The following is a 24,734-nucleotide window of genomic DNA, read 5'->3' as shown; positions in this document are numbered from 1 at the left end:
CTTGCTATGAGTCTGTTAAGCTCTTTATCTGTGCTAGTTTAAGTAGGTAGTATGTTTCTAAAAATTTGTTCATTTCCTCTAGATTCTCAAATTTCTTACAGTTTTTCATAGTATTCTGTTATGATTGTTTTTATTTCACTTGGGTTTGTTGTAATGTCCATCTCATTTCTTATTTGGGTTTTTGGTTCCCCTCCTGTCTTTCTTTTTGTCAGTTTGGCTGATGGTTTGTCGATTTTGTTAATTTTTTCACAGAACCAACTTTTGGTCTTCTTGATTTTATTATTTTTCTGTTCTCTATTTCTGATCTAATATTTAGTATTTCCTTTCTTCTGGTGCCTGTGGGCTCCTTTTGTTGTTCTCTATTTGTTGAAGTTGGAGGGCTAACAGTTTGATTTTGGCCCATTTTTCTTTTTTGATGTGTATGTTTATTGCAATAAATTGACTTCTGAGCACTACTACCTTTGCTGTGTCTCAAAGGTTTTGATATGATGTATTTTCATTCTCATTTGATTCTAGAAATTTTTTTTTATTTCCTCTTTGATTTCTTCTATTACCCAGTTGTTTTAAAGCAAGGCGTCACTCCGTTTCCATGTATTTGACTTTTTCTTCCTTGCTCTTCCAGTTATTGATTTCTGCTTTTATGGCATTATGATCAGAGAGAATGCTTTATATTATTTCAGTGTTTTGAATTTTATTGAGCATTGCTTTGTGGCCTAAAATGTGGTGTATTCTGGAGTGTGTTCCATGTGCGTTGGAACAGAATGTATACTTTGCTGCTGTTGGGTGGAGTGTTCTGTGTAAGTCTGTGAGATCGAGTTGGTTGACTGTAGCCTTCAGATCTTCTGTATCTTTGCTGAGTTTCTTTCTAGATGTTCTGTCCTTTACTGAAAGTAGTGTGTTAAAGTCTCCTACTATTATTGGGGAACTGTGTATTTCTCTTTTCAGTGCTGTTAGAGCTTGTTTTACGTATTTCGGAGCTCTGTTGTTGGCTGCATAGGTATTTATTAAGATTACGTTTTCTTGGTGGATTGTCCAAACTTTTCCAAAATTTTTTTCACTATTTTATAGAAAAAGTAATACCTGGGGAGACCTGAAGCCCTGGTGGTGCAGTGGTTAAGAGCTCGGCTGCTAACCAAATGGTTGGCAGTTTGAATCCACCAGCTGCTCCTTGGAAACCCCACAGGGTGGTTCTACTCTGTCCTACAGGGTTGCTATGACTTAGAATTGACTCAATGACAATGGGTTTTTGGTTTAGGGGAGATTTCTGTTTCTAACAAACTGGCAGACTGATGCCCTGAACCACCCTCTAATTATAAAATGACCAAACATCCTGGATTAAAACAACAAACTAAATCTTTCGAAATGCATTGTTAAGCTATCAAGAAAATAGTGAAAGTTCTGAAACTAAAATCTAAATGAAAATGGGAATCTAGAAAGGCAATGAAAGCCTAAAATAAAAAAGACTGACAAGGCCAACTATTGGCAAGGATGTAGAACAACTAGCACTCTGATATGTAGTCTGTGGGAGTCTAACTTGGTATGGCTTCAGGAAATTATAGGTTATTATACACTAAAATTGAACACATGCATACTCTGTAACCTGCAATCCCACCCTTGGGGATCTATCCAACAGAAATGTGGGGACAAGCAAACCAAACAACTCATGTACAAGTGTTCAGGTCGGCATTTGTAATGGCCAAATACTGCAAATTATGTCTGTTGACTAAATTGAATAAACTGTGACATACTCATATAATGGAATTCTGTTTGGCAATAAAAATGAACATCTGTTATATACAGGAATATGGTTGAATTTTATAATACCGAATGAAAGAAACCAGGAAAAATATACATTTTATAAAACTCTAAAACAGGCAGAACGAATTTACTTGTAATGAGTTGGGATAGTAGCTATCTTTGAGGAGGAGGTTGGGGTGGTAACTGGGAGAGATTACAAGAGGGGCCTCTGTTGTGCTGGTAGCATTCTATTGCTTGTACCAGGTGGTGGTGACTTAGGTTAGTTAAAATTCATCCAGTTGTACAATTATGATTTTTGTACTTTCCTGCACATATGTATGTTAACACTTCAAAAATAAAAACCTGTATTGCTTCAATAAAAATTAACACAGTAATGTTTTAAAAAGTATACATGTATACGGTGAAAATGAAAATAGCTCAAAAAGGGTATACCAGAAAAGCTGAAATCTCTTTTCCAATCCAGAGAAAACTACTATTACCACATTCTTGTGTTCCTTCCAAAATATTCTATGAATACACAATATGTTCAACCAAATTTAATGTTAAGACTTTATACTTAAAATTCAAAGCATATAAAACACTACTGCAGTGAATTACTTAATATGGCCCTTCTTGCCATAGTCTTTGTGACTCCCACACAATGACTGGGTGGGACTATGCAAATAAGGTGTCTGGCCCACTAAGGGGATTGTACAGCCTGCTAATAATGCAAATAAGGTGTTTAGAACCCTTGTGAAAGTGGGGCCATGCAAATAAGGTATATGGAACCCTAATGAGGGGACTGGTCAGTTTTGTCATACTGCTAGGCTTAAATTGAGCTGTCTTAGAGGCAGGAAAAGGGGACCTCACTACCATCAAGAAAGAAGAGTCAGGAGTAGAGCAAGTCTTTTAGACCCAGGATCACTGCACTGAGAATTTCTTAGACCTAGGAGATAGAAAGCCGTAACACTGGAGACAGTGTGAGATGGTGAGAAGGAGTGGTAGAGAAATGGCAGCAGAACAAGACAAGCACAAGAAGGCATGGTGGGATTCCAAGCCCACTGAGCTGACCCACAGAGCAAGAGACCTGAGCGTGCCGACCCACAGAGCAAGAGAAGTGAGCACCTTTGGACTGAGGCCTACTGGCAGAGTGGTGTGCCTTCAGGCACTTGTCAGTGGAGGTAAAGAGCTGCAACACTTCCCCAAGCAGGGCAGAGGCCAGGCCGAGGGGACAAGAGAGGACTGCCTGTGGGCATGGTCGAGAATCTGTCCTGACTGAAGAACTGTATCCTGAGTCGTTTCTGATCCTGAACTGTAACCTGTTACTACTTTAATAAACCTCACAACTGTGAGTATAGTCTGTAAGCTCTGTGTGGCCATTGCAATGAATTATTGAACCCAGCAGAGAAGTACAGAGTGCTGTGGGAGGGAGAGCTGGTGTTAGAATTGGTAAAAAGGTTGAAGGTGGAGGTATGTTTGACCTCCACCTCATAGGAATCAGCCTTGTGTTGATGTTGATGGTGATTCTTCCCTCTTGTGAAGTTAGAGGAACAACATGCCATTTTTTACAATTACATATGAAGCACCACAATGACTCAATGTCTATCGAGCACATGCAGTCGTCATAACTAATACATACATAACCTGTACCTTATACAAAGAATCCTTGTTTGGCTTTAGTCTGATACTGTGTGCGAGTCTGAGTTGACTTGTTGTCCTCATTCCTGACCAGGTGTCTTTCTCACCCACTGGTTTCAACAAAGATGTGACTGGGTTATAGAAGGCTGGAATGGAGACAGGATACCAAGTTCGCATGAAGACAATATCTGGAAAGAGAGAAAATTTAACATTTTGAAAAGAAGATTCATATCCAGCTCACCAAACAGAAAAACATGCGCCCTATTCTTCTCTACCTGGTTGCTCAATATTTGAAGGACTCAATAAGTGAACTACTCTTGTACATCACAAAACTTTTACTGTATGTGAACCAAAGGGCTCCAGACATGATGTGAGCCAGCACTCTGCCCAAAATTCCTCAACTGAGGGATGTCGGAAAGGACTCTGATTGTCTAAAGACCTAAACTCTATTCATCTAATCACTGTTGGCTAGAAATCAATGAATGGTAGCACACTGTCATTAAAACACCACAAAGGAGATTTACCACTCATCAACAACTTATCCTCAAAGGTGGCCCGGAAAGCTCCTTCTGGAGCTCGGAGTGCTTTCTTGATCTGTCCTCTTATCCCACTGACAGTTCGAATCACAGCACCTTCAAATTTGGCCACTTCCAAGGCAGAATTAAACATTCCCTACAGAAATACGGGGGAAAAAAACACACACACACACACACATACACATAAAATCATATACTTTAATTCTTAGTTCATAAAAACATCATCCTTAGTTTAAAAAAAAAAAAAAAAAAGCCATTGAAGGGTGTTAAAATGTGATAACTCAAATTCCCCCCTCCCCAATAGTGGAATTACTAGGAAAAAAGGATACAACTGTTTTACTTTTTCCCAAAAATAACACTAATCAAGTATGACTGTCGGCTCATTAGTATGCTTGTCAATGGTATCTTTGTAGAAGAAAAGATCGAAGACATCTTTATTGGACTAAACTGGCCTATGTAGTCTTTGCTGACATCTCACAGGGCTGGACTGCAGTTCAAATCTTTTTACTTAGGTGAATGCACTCAGAGAGTAAAAAGAACTAGATAAATGCCAGGTGGTGTTATTACCTTACATTAAAAGAGCATTTTATGATCGTCTTAACACTGTGTTTTTAATGGAAACATCTCCACTAATGAGATTTTCAATAAATGCTGCTCAAACTACCTTCCCAGAATACTGCAAAAGTATGTCCATTTCTCTATACCCTTGCCAACTAGTTTTTTGTGAACTGCTTTGTCTATTTTTCTATGAGACTGTTAGAGAAACTCAGAAATTTCCCTTTCTTAACAAGACTCAAAAAGGAAGCAAAGTCCCATGAACAAAATTATGTATTTTCAATATTAGCTCTGAGATATCTCATATGGAAGTAATAAGTTATAGTCTCAATCACTAAAATTTGTTTTACTACACCTTAAGATTTCTGAGTATATTTAAGTAACACAGAGCTCAATATAAACAAATAAACTAAAAATACCAAAGATCAAGATTTTAAAAGATTTACAAACCTGAAAATATTAGACTTTATTTTATAAGTGTTTAATTCTTGCTTTAAATAAATATGTGATTATGTAGATATACAAACCTTAATAAATGAAGTATTCTTGAAAATTTTATATGGAAATCCAGTTAGCTTTAATTTCTTCACAATTTTTATGGATTTATCCAGATCAAGGACAACTCCTGTGGCAGCTATCCGGAAATCAGGCTAAAAAGAACCCACAAAATTTGACTATAGAAATAATATCAACAAAAGAAAAATTAAAATTCCCCATGATGCCATAAATTACCAAAGTGCATTTCACTTACACCCAGCTATGAAAGAAGAAAGAACATCTGAACACAAAAAACAGTATCTTAACAAAAGCAATCTAAAACTGTTTAATACCGGAGGGACAGAGTAAGACTGCAAAGTGATGGACGCTCCCATCTATTCCTCCAGCAACTAACACACTGCAAAATGAATGAAAACAAGTACAGACTGAGATCTTGAAATTTCAGACAGCAGCTGAAGAACTGGAGAATCGGGGTGAGTCGAGAGCAGGGGAGAAGAGAGGAATGGGGTCAGCACAGAAACAGAGATCCTACCCACTAACATTGGGAGTACGAGCTCACTGCAGCCATTTTGGGACAGGACTGGGTAACACCTCAAGCAAGGAACACAGAAACAGAGCTGCAGTGCGATTAATTACTTTTGTGTGTGGCCTTTCTAGCCATGATCTTGTAACTCCTACCCAGGGGACTGTATGATAGGGTAACTGTGGCCTACTAAGGGGATTGCTCGGTTTTGCCTTAAAAGAGAGCCAATTCCACAGCAGGAAGAGGAGCCCACCACCACCAAGGAAGGAGAGACCAGCAGGAGAGACCCAGCAGGAGAGACCCAGCAGGAGGAGACGGCACAATGGGCTTCCCAGCTCATGGAGAGAGAAAGATGAGTGTCTTTGGGCAGAGACCTAGAGACGTGCTTGCAAGGGAGAGGCATGCTTCCAAGTACAGCTGGGGAGAAGCTATCCTGATGGAACAACTGTATCCTGAGTATTGTTGAGCCTAAATTGTAACTGTTACGTCCCTAATAAACCCCATAATTGTGAGTATGGTTTTCGAGTTCTGTGTTGCTTTGCAATGAATTATCGAATCCAGCAGAGAGTGCTGTGGGAGGAACAGTTGGTGTCAGAATTGGTAAAGGTGGCAAAGAGAGAAGGCTTGATGGACCTCCACCTCATAGGAATCAGCCTTGGGCTGTTGACCTTTGTTCTCCTTCCCCACTGTGGGACTGGAGGAGGTCAGACAAGCTGTTTTTACAGGCACTTACCTGAGGAAGCTCTAGCCGGATTTTTTTTAAGGGGGCAAAAATTGGCCACGGGAGGTTCGAGGGCTGCACAAGTGAGAGGTGGGTGAAGGAAGACCTTAAAGCTGCATGAGAGTACTGTTGAATATCCCTGAGTCCTGAAACCAATGGGCAACAGGACCTGGAATAGCTGCAAGGGCAACAGGGTGAGGGAAACAGTCAGACTGACAGGCAAGCAGGAGGCTGCCCCTAGGAAGACCATGGCTAGTGGGTGTGCCAGTGCTGGGATGCCAGCTTAAAAAAAAAAATACCCTATTTCAATAGTGTAGACCCTCACTAGCACAGTACAACAGGGTATATACTTGAAGCCTATTTTCAACTGAAACAGCTAAGGGAGAGTGGCAGATTCGCAACATTAGACACCAACTGGCACATTAAGCAGGGTCCTCACCTACCCACATCAGGGGCCTAAGGAATGATAGCTCCACCCACTCCACCTAGCCACCCATGACAGGGGTCCAAGAATAAGTTGTGCCTACCAGTTCTTACAGCCAAGAGCATTGAGTACCCAGAGTCCAGCTGCAAAACCCACCCACCTACGTGCTCTAGGGAACATGGACACACCTCCCACCTACACACTCAGGGGCAGCCATCAGCCCCCCACCTTGCTCAGCACATAACTCCCTACTACAGCCAGATACCTGTGCCTGCTCCAATCACCCCTACAAAACCCTGCCCATCTAGGACAGTAAGTGAATCTGCACCACAAATGGTAACCGATGACCTGGATAGCTGAGCTGAATCTGCACAAGAAAAGTAAATGGACTCCTGAGCTCACGTACCTAGCAGCAGCTCTAACCACCTGCTGATAGAACGTGAGAACTTCATAGATGCCAATAATCAAAGTAGCTCAAATAAACAGCCTATTTGGGCATATCAAAACAAAACAAGAAGCTAGGACACAGCATGCAAACATAAAATAAATATAACTTATTGATGGCTCGGAGACAACAGTCAATATCAAATCACATAAAGAGGGAAAACATGATGCCTCCAGCAAGCAACCAAAACAAAGACCGAGGAAACCTCCCGGAGGAAGAAAACCTCTTGGAATTACTGGAGGTAGAATTCAAAAAGGTTAATATACACAAGTCTTCAAGAGATCAGGAAGGACATCAGGCAAAATGCAGACCAAGCCAAGGAACACACAGACAAAGCAATACAGGAACTTAAAAAGGTTATACAAGAGCAAAATGACAAATTTAACAGGCTGCAAGAATCCATAGACAGCAAATAGAAATCCAAAAAAATAACAATGAACCTTCAGAATTAGACAACTTAGTAGAAAGTCATAGGAGCAGAATAAAGACAATGGAAGTCAGAATTACTGAGATTGAAGATAAAACACTTGACAGCAACTTATTTGAGGAAAAACCAGATAAAAGAATTTTAAAAAATGAAGAAACCCTAGGAATTATGTGGGACTGTATCAAGAGGAATAACCTACGAGTGATTACAGTACTAGTACAAGACCATAACAGAAAATAGAGAATTGTTGAAGATTTGTTGACAGAAAACTTCCCTGATAGATGGAAGATGAGAAGATATGTATCCACAATGCTCATTGAACCCCATATAAGGTAGATCCCAAGAGAAAGTCACCAAGACATATTATAATCAACCTTGTCAAAACCAAAGATAAAAAGAATTTTAAGAGCAGCTAGAGATAAAGAAAGAGTCATCTACAAAGGAGAGTCAATAAGACTAAGCTCGGACTACTCAGCAGAAACCATGCAGGTAAGAAGACAATGGGATGACATATATAAAGCCTTGAAGGAAAAAAATTTCCAGCCAAGAATTATATATCCAGCAAAACTGTCTCTCAAATACGATGATGAAATTAGGGCATTTCTAGATAAACAGAAATTCAGGGAAATTGTAAAAACCAAACCAAAATTACAAGAAATACTAAATGGAGTCCTTCAGTTAAAGAATCAATATCAGATAACAACAAAGATTAGAACACAGGACAGAACCAGATATCAACCCAGATAGGGAAGTCACAAAAATAAGTCAAAGCTAAAACACTGTAAATAGGGAAACAGAGATGTCAACATGTAAAAGCTGACAACATTAAAATAAAAAAGAGGGACAAAATAATATAGTCATAGAATTTTCATATGGAGAGGAAGTCAAGGCGGTATCAAGAAATAAAAGATTGGTTTAAACTTAGAAAAACAGAGAAATTTTAAGGTAACCACAAAGGAAACTAACAATCCTACACATCAAAATAAAAAACATAAAGACCCAGCAAATACAAAATCAACAATGAAAAGGATGAAAACAAAATATATAAAGGAAGATGACTCAGCGCAGAAAATTAAGTGGAACGAAGAAAGTGTCAACACACACACACAAAATACACCAAAATGACAGCACTAAACTCACACCTATCAATAATTACACTGAATGTAAATGGACTAAATGCACCAATAAAGAGACAGAGAGTGGCAGAATGCATAAAAAAACACGATCCATGTATATGCTGCCTATAAGAGACACACCCTAGACTCAAAGACACAAACTAAAACTCAAAGGATGGAAAAAAAATACATTAGGCAAACAACAATCAAAAAAGAGGAGTGGCAATATTAATCTCTGACAAAATAGACTTTAAAGCAAAATCCACCCCAAAGGATAAGGAAGGACACTATATAATGATTAAAGGGTCAATATACCAGGAGGATATAACCATAATAAATATTTACACACCCAATGACAGGGCTCCAAAATACATAAAACAAACTCTAACAGCACTGAAAAGAGAGACAGCTCCACAATAATAATAGAAGACTTCAACACACCACTTTCAGTGAAGGACAAAACATCCAGAAAGAAGCTCAATAAAGACATGGAAGATCTAAATGCCACAGTCAACCAACTTGATCTCAAAAACATATACAGAACACTCCACCCAACAGCAGCCAAGTATACTTTCTTTACCAGTGCACATGGAACATCCTTCAGAATAGATCACAATTAGGCCACAAAGAAAGCTTTAACAAAATCCAAAACATCGAAATTTTCATTACAAAGCATCTTTTCTGACCAAAACGCCATAAATGTAGAAATCAGTATCAGAAAAAGCAAGGAAGAAAAAAAATCAAACATATGGCAACTGAACAACACCTTGCTCAAAAACTACTAGGTTATAGAATGGATTAAGGACAGAATAAAGAAATTCACAGAATCAAATGACAATGAAAACACATTTTACCACAACCTTTGGGACAAAGCAAAAGCAGTGCTCAGAGGTCAATTTATAACAATTAACGCACCCATCCAAACAGAAGAAAAGGCCAAAATAAAAACATTAACCCTAAAACTTGAACAAATAGACGGCAGCAAAAGAAGCCCTCAGGCACCAGAAAAATGAAAATAATAAAAATTAGAGCAGAAATAAATGAAATAGAAAATGGAAAAACAATAGAAACAGTTAAGACGACCAAAAGCGGGTTCTTCAAAAAGATCAACAAAATCGATAAACTATTAGCCAAACTGACAAAAGAAAAACAGGAGAGGAAGCAAATAATATGAATAGGAAATGAGAGGAGCGATATCACAACAGACACAACTGAAATTAAAAGAATCATAACACAGTACTATAATAAATTGTACTCCAACAAATTTGAAAACCTAGAGGAAATGGACAAATTTCTAGAAACATACTACCTACCTCAACTAACACAAACTGAGGTAGAAAAACTAAATAAACCTATAACAAAAGGAGAGATGGAAGAGGTAATTAAAAAATTCCCCTTAAAAAAAAAGCCCTGGCCCTAACAGTTTCACTGGAGAATTCTACCCAACTTTCAGGGAAGAGTGAACACCACTACTACTAAAGGTATTTCAGAACATAGAAAAGGATGGAACACTCCCAAACTCATTCTATGAAGCCAGCACAACCCTAATACCAAAACCAGGTAAAGACACCACAAAAAAAGAAAATTACAGACCAATATCCCTTACGAAGATAGATGTAAAAATCCTCAACAAAATTCTAGTCAACAGAATTTAACAATTTATCAAAAAAATTATTCACCATGATCAAGTGGGATTTATACCAGGTATGCAGGGATGATTCAACATTAGAAAAACAATCAATGTAATCCATTACATTAATAAAGCAAAAGACAAGAACCACATGATCTTATCAATTGATGCAGAAAAGGCATTTGACAAAGTCCAACATCCATTCCTGATAAAAACTCTCAGGAAAACAGGAATAGAAGGGAAATTCCTCAACATAACAATGGGCATTTATACAAAGTCAACAACTAACATCATCCTAAATGGAGAGTCTGAAAGCATTCCCCTTGAGAACAGGATCCAGACAAGGATACCCTTTATCACCAAGCTTATTCAACGCTGTGTTTGAGGTCCTAGCCAGAGCAATAAGGCAAGAAAAAGAAATAAAGGGCACCCAAATAAGTAAGGAAGAAATAAAAGTATCACTATTTGCAGATGATATGATCTTATACACAGAAAACCCCCAAAGAATCCACAAGAAAACTACTGGAACTAACAGAAGATTTTTGCAATGTATCAGGATACAAGATAAACATACAAAACTCAGCTGGATTCTTCTACACCAATACAGAGAACTTTGAAAAGGAAATCACCAAATCAGTACCATTTACTATAGCCCCCAAGAAGAGAAAACACTTAGGAATAAATCTAACCAGAGATGTAAAAGACCTATACAAAGAAAACTACAAGACACTACTGCAAGAAACTAAAAGAAACTTACATAAGTGGAAAAACATACCATGCTCATGGATAGGAAGACTCAACATTGTGAAAATGTCAATTCTACTCAAAACAATCTACAGATACAAATGCAATCCCAATCCAAATTCCAACAGCATTTTTTAAATGAGATGGAGAAACAAATCACAAACTTCATATGGAAAGGGAAGAGGCTCCAGATAAGTAAAGCATTACTGAAGAAGAATAAAGTGGGAAGTCTCACACTACCTGATTGTAGAACCTAGTATACCACCATGATAGTCAAAACAGCCTGGTACTGGTACAACAAATACATAGATCAATGGAACAGAATTGAGAATCAAGATGTAAATTCATCCACCTATGAGCAGCTGATATTTGACAAACGCCCAAAGTCCGTTAAATGGGGAAAAGACAGTCTCTTTAACAAACGGTGCGGGCATAACTTGATATCCATCTGTAAAAATATGAAACAGGACCCACACCTCACACCACGTACAAAAACTAACTCAAAATGGATCAAAGACCTAAATATAAAATCGAAAACGATAAAGATCATAGAAGAAAACATAGGGACAATGCTAGGAGCCCTAATACACGGCATAAACAGAATACAAACCATAACTAACAATGCACAAACACCAGAAGAGAAACTAGATAACTGGGAGCTCCTAAAAATCAAACACTCATGCTCATCAAAAGACTTAAACAAAAAAGACAACCTACAAATTGAGAAAAATGTTTTGGCTACAACATATCCTATCAGGGTCTAATCTCTAAAATCTACAAGATACTGCAAAACCTCAACAACAAAAAGACAAATAACCCAATTAAAAAATAGGCAGAGGATATAAACAGGCACTTCAACAAAGAAGACATTCAGGTTGCTAAGAGACACATGAGGAAATGCTCACGATCATTAGCCATTAGAGAATTGCAAATTAAAACTACAATGAGATACCATCTCACCCCAACAAGGCTAGCATTAATCCAAAAAACACAAAATAATAAAAGCTGGAAAGGTTGTGGAGAGACTGGAACACTTATAAACTACTGGTGGGAATGTAAAATGGTACAACCACTTTGGAAATCGATTTGCGTTTCCTTAAGAAGCTAGAAATACAAGTACCATATGATCCAGCAATCCTACTCCTTGGAATACATCCTACAGAAATAAGAGCTGTCACACAAACAGATATATGCACATCCATGTTCATTGTAGCACTGTTCACAATAGCAAAAAGATGGAAACAACCTAGGTTCCCAACAACAATTTGTTTTTGGATATCCAATTTGTTATTGGATAAACAAATTATGGTATATATGCACAACGGAATACTATGCAATGATAAAGAGCAATGATGAATCTGCAAAACATCTCACAACATGGATGAATCTGGAAAGCATTATGCTGAGTGCAATTAGTCAGTCGCAAAAGGACAAATATTGCATGAGACCACTATTAAAAGAACTCAAGAAAAGGTTTAAACACAGAAGAACACATTCATTGATGGTTATGAGGGCGGGGAGGGAGGGAGAGGGGAATTCACTAACTAGATATTAGATAAGAATTATCTTAGTTGAAGGGAAGGACAACATATAATACACGGGAAGTCAGCACAACTAGACTAAACCAAAAGCTAAGAATTCTGAACATAAACAAACATTTCGAGGGACAGAGTATCAGGGCCTGGTGTCTGGAGACCATGGTTTCAGGGGACATCTAGGACAACTGGCATAACAAACTTTATTAAGAAAATGTTCTGCATCCCACTTTGCTGAGTGGTGTCTGGGGTCTTAAAAGCTTGTGAGCAGTTATCAAAGATGCAATAATTGGTCCCAACCCACTTGTAGCAAAGGAGAGTGAAGAATACCAACGACACAAGGAAAATATTAGCCCAAGAGACAAAACGGCCACATAAACTAGAGACTCCATCAGCCTGAGACCAGAAGAACTGGTACCTGGCTACCATCAATGACTGCCCTGACAGGGAACACAACAGACAGTCCCTGATGGAGCAGGAGAACACTGTGGTGCAGAACTGAAATTCACGTAGAAAGATCAGACTAAATGGTCTGACTGAGACTAGAGGAACCCTTGAAGACATGATCCCCAGATTCTCTGTTAACTTAGAACTAAAACCATTGCCGAAGCTAACTCTTCAGACAAAGACTAGACTGAACTATAGAACATAAAATAATACTCGTGAAGAGTGTACTTCTTAGTTCGAACAGATACACGAGACTAAATGGCAGCTCCTGTTTGGAGGCAGGAAGGAAAGGCAGAAAGGGACAGAAGCCAGGTGAATTCACATTGGAAACCTGGGTTGGAAAGGGGGAGTGTGCTGTCACATTATAGGGATTGCAACTAGTGTCACATAACGTGTATAAATTTTTGTATGAGAAATTAACTTGAGCCGTCAAATTTTACCTAAAGCACAAAAAAACAAAACAAAAAAAACAAAAACAAAAACAAAAAACCTACCGACAAAAAAAACCCCAGGACCAGATGGCTATACTGGAGAATTCTATCAAACATTCAGAGTAGAGGTGACACCAATCCTACTCAATCTCTTCAAAAGCATAGACGATGAAGGAATTTTACTGGACTCCTTCTACAAAGCCAGCATAACCTTGATATCAGGCAAAGACATCACAAAAAAAAGAAAACTACAGACCAATATCCCTTATGAATACAGATGCAGACATTTTTAGCAAAATTCTAGCCAGCAGAATACAGCAACGTATCAAAAAAATCATACACCATGATCAAGTGGGATTCATACCAGGATTACAAGGGTGGCTCAACAACAGAAAATCAATCAATGTAATACACCACCTAAATAAAATGAAGGAAAAGAACCACATGATCATATCAATCGATGCAGAAAAGGCATTCGATAAAATTCAATATTCCTTCCTGATAAAAACTAAAGAGAAGGGAAATTCCTCAACATAATTAAGGGCATATAAGAAAAACCAACAGCCAACATCATACTCAACAGAGAAAGGCTAAGAACCTTCCCTCTGAGAATGGGAACAAGACAAGAATGTCCATTATCACCACTCTTATTCACCATTGTCTAGAAGTCCTAGCCAGAGCAATAAGAAAGAGAAATAAAAGGTATCCAAATTGGAAAAGAAGTAGTAAAATTATCTCTATTCGTAGATGACATGATCCTAAATATAGAAAACCCTAAACATTCCACAACAAAACTGCTGGAACTAATAGAAGAATTTAGCAATGTTGCAAGATCAACATACAAAAATCAGTTGGGTTCCTCTACAATAACAAAGATTACTCCAAAAAAGAAATCAAAAAAACAATACCATTTACAACAGCCCACAAATCAATAAAATACCTAAGGATTAGCCTAACCAGGGACATAAAATACAATGAGAATTATAAAACACTGCTACAAGAGACTATAAGAGACATGCAAAAATGGAAACACATCCCATGCTCATGGGTAGGAAGGCTTAAGGTAGTGAAAATGCCAGTACTACCTAAAGCGAGCTATAGTTTCAATGCAATCCTGATTCATATCCCAACAACATTCTTATTGAAATGGAAAAACTAACGACCAACCTCATGTGGAAAGGCAAGAAACCCCAAATAGCCAAAGCAATACTGAAGAAAAAGAACAAAGCAGGAGGCCTCACACACCCTGTTATCAAGACATACTATACAGCCACTGTAATCAAAACAGCTTGGTACTGGTTCAATGACAGACCCATAGACCAGTGGAACAGAACTGAGAACTCAGAACTAAACCCAAACATCTATGGACAACTGATCTTTGATAAGGGGTCAAAGTCCATTCAGTGGGGCAGAGACAGTCTCTTTAATAAATGGTGCTGGCAAACTGGATTATCAACCTGCAGAAAACTGAAATAGGACCCATACCTCACACCAAACATAAAAAGTAACTCAAAATGGCTCAAAGACCTAAATGTCAAACCTAAAATCATAAAATTCCTGGAACGTAGGGAGAAAACTAAGAAACCTAATCTTCTGTAAAAATAGGATAACAAGCATTATAAATGTATGAATAGAAGACAAAACAGATAAACGGGATCTCATAAAAATTATAAACTCCTGTTCATCAAAAGACATTATCAAAAGAGTAAAAAGAGAATGTACAGACCGGAAAAGTTTTTTGGAAAGGACGTATCAGATATGGGCCTGATCTCCAAAATTAATAAAAAACTTCAACAACTCAAAAAGACAAACAACCCAGTTATAAAATGGGAAAAGGACATGAACAGAACCTTCACCAAAGAAGTCATCCAAACTGCCAACAAACACATGAAAAGATGTTCACGATCATTAGCCATTAGAGAGAGGCAAATCAAAACTACAATGAGATACCATCTCACTCCTACTAAAATGGCACTGATTAAAAAAACAGAAAACAACAAATGTTGGGGAGGATGTGGGTAGATTAGAACCCTTATTCATTGCTGGTGGGACTGGAAAATGGTACAATTACTATGGAAAACAGTTCGGCTCTTTGTCACAAAACTAGAAATAGAACTACACCATGATCCAGCAATTCCACTCCTAGGGATATACCCTAGAGACCTAAAGCTACTGACATGACCAGATATGCACTCCTATGTTCACTGTCACTCACTCTGAGGACTAAAGTGAGCCTGACTCAAGCCATGGTGTTTTCAATCGCCTCATATGCATGTGAAAGCTGGACAATGAATAAGGAAAACGGAAAAGAACTGATGCCTTAGAATTATGGTGTTGGCAAAGAATATTGAATATACCATGGATGGCCAGAAGAACAAACAAATGTCTTGGAAGAAGTACAGCCAGAATGCTCCTTAGAAGGATGGAGAGAGTTCATCTCACAAACTTTGGACATGTTATCAGGAGGGACCTGTCCCTGGAGAAGGACATCATGCTTGGTAAAGTAGAGGGTCAGCAAAAAAGAGGAAGACCCTCAATGAGATGGATTGACACAGTGGCTACAACAATGGGCTCCAAAATAGCAACAATAGTGAGGAAGGCACAGGATGGGACAGTGTTTCATTCTGTTGCATATAACATCCCTATGAGCTGGAACCGACTCTATGGCTCTTGACAACAAGAACAATCCTAACCTTAAAAATAACTCTAGACCTAACCATAACCCGAATTCTTAACCTTACCCTCTCCTGAAGACCACAAGAAGCAGTGGCAGAGAAACAATGCAGGAAGACTGGCAGGAAATAGCTTGGTGGGCTTCCTGGCCTACAGAGAGAGAAAGCTGAGTGCCTTTGGGCACTTGGCGGAGCTAGGTTTTCTGACCCACCGCCCCACGGAGCTAGAGCTGAGCGCCTTCAGGCTGAGGTTTACTGGCAGCGCGGGGTGCTTCTGGGCACTTATCGGCAGAGCTAAAAGAGCTCTGAAACACTTACCGGAGCTGGGCAGAAGTCAAAGGCCAGAGAGGCGTGCCAGTGGGCACAGCTGAGAAGAAGCTGTTCTGATGGAAGAAATGTATCCTGAATGTTCCTGAACCTGAATTGTAACCTATTACTCCTCTAATAAACCCCACAATCATGAGTATTGTCTGTGAGTTCTGCATGTCCACTGCAATGAATTACTGAATGCAGCAGAAAAGCAGAGATTGCCATGGGAGGGACGGTTCATGTCAGAATAGGTAGAAGTGGCAGAAGAGGCATGTCTGACCTTTGCCTCACAGGAATCAGTGCTGGGTTGTTGATCTTGATTCTCCCTCCCCCTTGTGTAATTAAAGCAGGTCAGATGCCACCCCCATGCCATTTTTACAAGTATATACAGGTTTATGTGTGCTGCATATATTTTGAAGTATAAAATAAAGCACATAGAGGGCATGGTTATGGATACTTCCTAGATACAACCAAACACCTCATGGGATTGGTCTACTGAGTTTGAGGGCTTAGGATCATAGTCTTGTGGGGCAAATCAGTCAATTTGCACAATATAGTCCATAAAGACAACGTTCTACATACTAGTTTGCTGAGTAGTGTCTGGGGTCTTAAAAGATTTCAATAGGCCATTTAAGATACAACTATTGGTCTCTATTTGTCAGGAGCTAGAGAAAGAAGGAAACCAAAGACACAAAGAAGAAACTAGTCTATAGAACCAATAGTCTACACAAATGATGACATCACCTACCTGGAGATCAGAAGAACTAGATGGTGCCCAGCTACCATTATTGACCATTCTGACCCACTAGATGGTCCAGATAGAAAGGATAAAAATGTAGAACAAAACTCAAATTCCTAAAAAAAGGTCAGGCTTACTGAACTGATAGAGACTAGATGAACCATTGAGACTGTATCACCTTGAGATACTCTTTAAACTTGGAACTCCCAGAGGTCGCCTTTCAGCCAAATGACAGATTGGTCCATAAAATAAATAATTATCACCCATGAGTACTGTACTCCTAAAAATAATCATCTAGATGAAACCAAATGGTCAATTTTTACCCTAAAGATGAGAAAGCTAGGGGGGGACAGGAAAGCTAGGTTAACGGAGACAGAACAACCAAAATGGAAATAACAAGAATGATGACATACTGTGAAGAACGTAACCAATGTCACTGAACAGTATGTATAGAAATTGTTAAATGAGAACCTAACTTCCTGTGTAAACTCTCACCAAAACCACAATAAAATACTTTATAAAAAAGACAAAAAAAAAACTCTAATACATGTAAATCATACTAATGATGATGACATGAGTATTTTCCTTAGAGTAATATCATAGTAACGTAATTTCACAATAATGATCTATTTGGAATGAAATACATACTTCAGTTGTAATGTTTAAGCAATTAAATTTTGGGAGAGGCAGAGCCAACATGGCACTACAGACAGAAGCACCATGCTGTCCCTCTAACTAAGTAAAACACTTACAAATGTCAATCCTGGAACACTAAGCATCAAATGAAGGGATAAAGACCTCGATCAAGCACTAAATGGAATAAGAAACTGACAGAGAACAGAGAGAGAGCTACAGAGTGGAGCTCCCCTACCAGCTACTGTAGCACAGATCTGCCATCTTGGACTACAGCTACCAAGAACCACAGACGGGGAGTACGGGAAGGTAACTTCATGGGGCTCCCAACAGGATAGAGCACTGGGTAACCAGGGAGACACGCTTTCCCACCTCTGCCCCTTCTTCCCTTTACGTGGCCTCCACCACTTTCCAATGGGCCGTGGAGACTTGGCCGGAGAGACACTACCTCACCGGCACCCAGGTCTGCCCCACCCCCAACAGCTGGTTCCCCCAGTGCTATTTTTAAATTGTTTTGTTATTGCTTTTTTTGGCTTTCTTTGTTTCTTCTCTATCCCTTTCTTCCTTTCCTTTCTCCTGTCTAGCCAGCTCCATGCACCATCCTCACCCTTTCTCAATGGGCTGTGCTGCACCGCTCTGCTAGAAACCCACCAGAATGGCCTCCCCGGTTCTACACCACCCCAACCAGCCAGCTCCCTCAGCGACACTTTTTTTCCTTTTCTGTTTCTTCTCTGTCTCACCCTCCTTTCCTTTCTCCCACCCACCTAGCTCCATGTGCCATTCTCATCCCTTTTCGACAGGCTGTGCCACACCACTTGGCTACAGAGCCATTAGCACACAGCCATCTCAGGTCCATTAGCCCCCACCAGCCGGCTCCTTCAGCCCCATTTTTTTTTTTTCCTTCTCTTTCTACCCTTGTTCCTTTTCTTTCTCCTGTCCATCTACCCCATGTGCCGTCCCTGCCCCTTCTCAAAGGGCTGTGTCATACTGCTCAGCTAAAGAGCCACTGTCACAGGGTCTCCCTGAGTCCGCGCCACCCCCGCTGGCTGGTTCCCTCAGTGCCATTTTTTTGTTGTTGTCTCTCCTTTCCTCTCTCTCATCCACCTAGCCCTGGGTGCTGCCCTCGCCCCTTCTTGACTGGTTGTGTTGCTCTACTCTGCTAGAAAGCACTGACATATGGCCTCCCGGGTCTGTGCCACCTTCACTGGCTGGCTCCTTCAAAACCATATATATTTTTTTCTTTTTTCTGTTTCTTCTCTCACCATCCCTTCCTTTCTTTCGCCCACCTCGCCCCGTACACTGTCCCTGCCCCTTCTCAACGGGCCGTGCCGCACCGCTTGGCTAGAGAACCAGCAGCACACAGACTCTCCGGATCTGTGCCACCCCAACCGAACAGCTCCCTCAGTGCAATATGTTTTGTTGTTTTATTTTGTTGTTTGTTTCTTCTCTTTCTCCCTTCCTTCCTTTCCTGTCAGCCGCCCGCCTAGCCCCGTACACTGTTCCTGCACTACTTGGCTAGAGTCACCAGCACATGGTCTCCTCAAGTCTATGCTGCCCTCACTGGCCAGCTCCCTCAGTGCCATATTTTTTTAGTTTGCTTTTATTTTTTTGTTTCTTCTGTCTCTCCCTTTCCTTTCTCCCACCCACCTAGTCTTGTGTAACACCCCCACCCTTGCTCAAAGGGCTGTGCTGCACTACTTGGCTAAAGAGCCACTAGTACACGGACTTCCCAGGTATGCACCACTGTCATCAGTTGGCTCCCTCAGCACCATTTTTTGTTATCTTTTTTTGTTTCTTCTCTCTTCTTTCATTTCTTCTGCTCACCTACCACCACGCACAGCTCCCCCTTCTCGATGGGCTGTGCTGCACTACTTGGCTAGAGAGCCACTGGCACATGGCCTCCTTGTGTCTGCACCACCCCCGCAGGGTAGTTCCCTCAGCGCCTGTCTTTATCTTTCCCCTTCTCCCTTTTCCTTCTCCAACCTACCTAGGTCCTGCACTGCATGTGCCCCTTCCTGAGGGGCCATGTCACACCACCTGGCAACAGAGATACTAGCTCGCTGCCACCCTGATCCTGCCCTGCCCCCAACGGCTGGCTCCCTCAGCACATTTACTTTTTGTCATTGTTGTTTTCCGTTTCTTCTCTCTCTTTCTCTTCTTTCCTTTCTTTTCTCCTGCCCACTTAACCTGTGTGCTGCCCACACCCCTCCTCAACAGGCCGAGCCAAGCCACTCAGCTACAGGGCCACCGGCACACGGTCTCCTGGGTCTGCCCCCATCCAAACCCACCGAATCCCACTGTGCAGCCATTTTACTTAAATTTTTTTTGCCTTTTTCTGCTTCTGTTTCTCTTTCTTACTTAGTCTACACATCACATCCTCTCTGTTCCCTCCTGCACATCTGCACTGCGCTCCAAGCATCACACCCTTGAGCAGCACTGGTGCGGACCCCCAGAGTCTGCCGTGCACTGCCCCTTGGCCCCGCTGGTCCCAGACTGAGCTGCAAATGACTCATCCCAGCCCCTCTCTCCACTGGACCTGCCCTGCTGCACCACAGATGAGAAATCTTCTCTGCTCACCTGGACAAGGTGGGGAGAATTATTGTGCCCAGATGAACAAACAAAACATGCCATGTCCGCCTGCCTAGACATAACCAAATAAAACAAAAAAGCATGACAAAACAAATCTACAATCAAGAAGAAAATAATTCCTGAATGTCCAAGACACAACAGACAATATCAAAACATAAAAACAGGACAGGATGGCTCCAGTAAGCAAACAAAATAAAACAGCAGATAATCTTCCAGTAGAAGAAAAGGCACTGGAATTACCTGATAGGGAATTCAAAGTCTAATATTCAGGGCTCTCCAAGAGATTAGGAAAGAGGTGAAGGGAAACACTGACAAAAACATGGAAAAAACAGACAAAATCATGGAATATACAAAGTCAGGGAAAACACCAAGCAATGGAAGAATTTAGGAAAATAAGACAGAAACAAAATGTCAAAATAAATAAACAACGAGAAATCATACAAAAACAGCAATTGGAAATCCAAAAGAAAACAAGATTTCAGAAATGGAGAGTGCAATAGGAGGTTTTAGGAGCACATCTGAAACAATGGAAGACAGGATTAGCAAAATTGAAGACAAATTCTTGGATAACACTTTGGGGAAAAAAATCAGACAAACAAATGAGTAAAAATGAAGAAAACCTGAGAACGATGTGGGGATACAATCAAGAGAAAAACTTGCACACGATCAGAGTTCCAACGGGGGTAGAAAATGGAAGACACAGAGAGGATCACTGAAGATTTGCTGACAGAAGACTTCCCTAGTATCATGAAAGATGAAAAGCTGACCATCTAAGAAGGATAGACTCCAAAAGAAAATCACCAAGACATATCATAATCACACCTGACAAAACCAAAGACAAAGAAAGAATCCTGAGAGTAGCTTGAGAAAAATGAAAAGTCACGTACAAACGGGAAATAATAAGACTCAGAAACCATGCAGGCAAGAAGACAATGGTATGACATATATAAAACCTTGAAAGAAAAAAACTGCCAACCAAGAATATATCCTGCAAAACTCTCAGTCAAATATGATGGCGAAATTAGGACATTTTTAGATAAACAAAAATTAAGGAAATATGTAAAAACCAAACCAAACTTACAAGAATTTTATTAAAGGGAATCCTTTGGTAACCTCACACAATAACCTGAATCTAGGACACAGGACAACATCAGCCAGATACCAATCTACGTAATGAACTCTCAAGGATAAAACAAAACTAAAAGATTCACAACAGGGGATGAGAGACGTCAATCTGCAAATGACAATTATGTAAGAACCATGAAAAAGGGAATAAATGGTATAGGTATAGAACTTTCAAATGGAAAGGAAGTCAAGGTGGTATCAAGTAATAAAACACTGGTTTAAACTTAAAAAGATAGGGATAAATTTCAAGGTAACCACAAAGAAAGTTAACAAACCTATTCATCAAAATAAAGAAGACAAACAAAGTCTCAGTAAACACAAAATCTACAAAAACAAGAAACTAAAAGAAAATCCACAAACAAAAGGCATTCAGCACAAGAGAGTAAGAGGAACAAAGAAAACGTCAGCAACACAAAAAAAAACTACAAAACGACAGCAATAAATACACCTATCGATAATTACACTGAACATAAACGGCTTAAATGCACCCATAAAGAGACAGAGTGACAGAATGGATAAAAAACAGGAACCAACAATATGCTGTATACAAGAGATATACCTCAGAAAGACAAAAAAAAAAAAAAAAAAAAATCAAAAGGATGAAAAAAATGTATCAAGCCAACAGTAACCAAAAAAGAGCAGGAGTAGCAATACTAATCTCAGATAAAATAGACTTTAAAATAAAATCTACCATAAAAATAAGAAATTACATTATATAATGATTAGAGGGACAATCCGCCATGAGGACATAACCATAATAAATATCTACACACCCAATGACAGGGTCCAAAATACATAAAACAAACTAACAGCACTGAAAAGAGAGATGGACAGTTCCACAATAACAGGAGACTTCAATATACCACTCTAAGTAAAAGACAGAACAGCTAGAAAGAAACTCAACAAAGATACAGAAGATCTAAAGGTCACAATCAACCAACTTGACCCCATAGACATATATAGAACACTCCACCCAACAGAAGCAAAATATACACTCTTACAATGCACAGAGAATGTTCTCTAGAATAGACCACATCTTAGGCCACAAAGCAACCCTCAACAAAATCTAAAACACTGAGATAATACAAAGCATCCTCTCTGATCACAACACCATAAAAGTAGACATTAGTAACAGCAAGAGCAAGGAAAAAAAAAACCAAACACATGGAAACCGAATAACATCTTGCTTAAAAACCACTGGGTAACAGAAGAAATCAAAGACGGAATCAAAAAATTCCTAGAATCAAACAAGAATGAACACACATCATACCAAAACCTTTGGGACACAACAAAGGCAGTGCTCAGAGGTCAATTTATAGCAATAGCACATATCAAAAAAGAAGGGATAAAAAGTGTTAGCTATACAACTCAAACAACAGAAAGAGAACAGTAAAAAAAGCCCACAGCCACCAGAAGAAAGGAAATAATAAGGATCAGAGCAGAAATAAATGAAAGAGAATAGAAAAACAATAGAATCAACAAAAGCAAAAGTTAGTTCTTTGAAAGGATCAACAAAATCGACAAACCAAACTGACAAAAAAAAAAAAAAAAAGAGAGGAAGCAAATAACCCAAATGAGAAATGAAATGGGAGACATAACAAACTCAACTGAAATGAAAAGGATCATAAGAGTACTATGAAAAACTATACTCCAGCAAATTTGAACACAGAGGAAATGGACAAATTTCTAGAAACATACTACTTACCTAAACTAACACAAATTGAGGCAGAAAATCTGAATAGACCCATAACAAAAGAAGAGATTGAAAATGTAATTAAAAAAAACCTCCCAGCAAAAAAAAAAATTTAGGCCCAGGTGGCTTCACTGGAGAATTCTATCAAACATTCAGAGAAGAGCTCACACCACTACTACTAAACCTATTTCAGAACACAGAAAAGGAAGGGATACTTCCAAATGCATTCTACAAAGCCAGCATAACTCTGACACCAAAACCAGGCAAAGACATCACAAAGTAAAAACTATAGACCAAAATCTCTCCCGAAAATGTTGTTGCTGTTAGGCGCCATTGAGTCGTTTCCAATTCACAGCGACCCTATTGGACAGAGCAGAACTGCCCCACAGGTTTTCCAGGGAGCAGCTGGTGGATTTGAACTGCTGACCTTTTGGTTTGCAGTAGCACTCTTAACCATTATGCCACCAGGGCTCCAGGAATACAGCTGCAAAAATTATCAAAAAAATTCTAGCGAACAGAATTCAGCACCACATTAAAAAAAAAAAAAAAAACTACACCCGACCAAGTGGTTAGGGTTAGGTTAGGGTTACGAGGGAGGGGAGGGGTGGTGTGGGGAAAACACTAACTAGACAATAGATAAGTGGTAACTTTGGTGAAGGGTAAGACAGTACACAGTACTGGGGAAACCACCACTACTTGTCCAAGTCAAGGTCACAGAAGCTCCACAGATACATCCAAACTCCCTGAGGGACCAAATTACTGGGCTGAGGGCTGAGGACCATGGTCTCCAGGGACATCTAGCTGAACTGGCATAACAAAGTTCATAAAGAAAACGTTCTACATCCTACTTTGGTGAGTAGTGTCTGGGGTCTTAAAAGCTTGTGAGCGGCCATCTAAGATCCTCCACTGGTCCCACCCTGTCTGGAGCAAGGGAGAAGGAAGGAAACCAAAGGCACAAGGGCAAGATTAGTCCAAAGGACTAACGGTCCACAATTACCACAGCCTCCACCAGACTGAGTCCAGCACAACTACCACAACTGACTGCTCTTACAGGGATCATAATAAAGGGTCTGGAACCAAGCTGCTGAAATATGTAGAACAAAATTCAAACTCACAAAAAAGGACCAGACTTACTGGTCTAACAGAGACTAGAGAAACCCCAAGAGTATGACCCCTGTACACACTTTTTAACTTAGTATTGAGGTCACTCCTGAGGTTCACCCTTCAGCCAAAGACCAGACAGGCCCATAAAACAAACAATATTACTCAGAGCTCAACCATGTATACAAGACTAAATGGGCACACCAGCCCAGGGGCAAGGAGAAGGCGGCAGGACGGGACAGGAAAGCTGGACGAATGGAAATGTGCAACCCAAAGTCAAGAAGTGGAGAGTGTTGACATGTTGTAGGGTCGGCAACCAATGTCACAAAAACAATATGTGTATCAATTGTACAATGAGAAACTAATTTATTCTGTAAACCTTCATCTAAAGCACAATAAAAAGAAAAAAAATTAAATTTTGAAACCACAGGGAGGTTACTGTTTTCTTCTTTGTCAAATGGGGCTAA

At 39.8% G+C, this 24,734-nt stretch overlaps 1 protein-coding gene across 1 annotated transcript in view; it reads right to left on the bottom strand.

The window, feature by feature from the left end:
* BMS1 (BMS1 ribosome biogenesis factor) overlaps positions 1 to 24,734 on the bottom strand; it is an 81,910-nt gene that overhangs the window by 5,722 nt on the left and 51,454 nt on the right. Inside the window, exons 19-21 of the mRNA XM_023724844.1 lie at positions 4,994 to 5,116; positions 3,900 to 4,047; positions 3,388 to 3,563 (exon numbers count right to left, since the gene is read on the bottom strand). Of these exons, the coding sequence (XP_023580612.1) occupies positions 3,388 to 3,563; positions 3,900 to 4,047; positions 4,994 to 5,116 (447 nt within the window). The remainder of the gene's footprint in view (positions 1 to 3,387; positions 3,564 to 3,899; positions 4,048 to 4,993; positions 5,117 to 24,734) is intronic.

Source organism: Trichechus manatus, unplaced genomic scaffold (genome assembly GCF_000243295.1).
Source record: "Trichechus manatus latirostris isolate Lorelei unplaced genomic scaffold, TriManLat1.0 scaffold00265, whole genome shotgun sequence".
Taxonomy (NCBI): domain Eukaryota; kingdom Metazoa; phylum Chordata; class Mammalia; order Sirenia; family Trichechidae; genus Trichechus; species Trichechus manatus.
The sequence above is the reverse complement of the archived record's forward strand: the minus strand, read 5'-3'. Positions and strand labels throughout refer to the sequence as shown.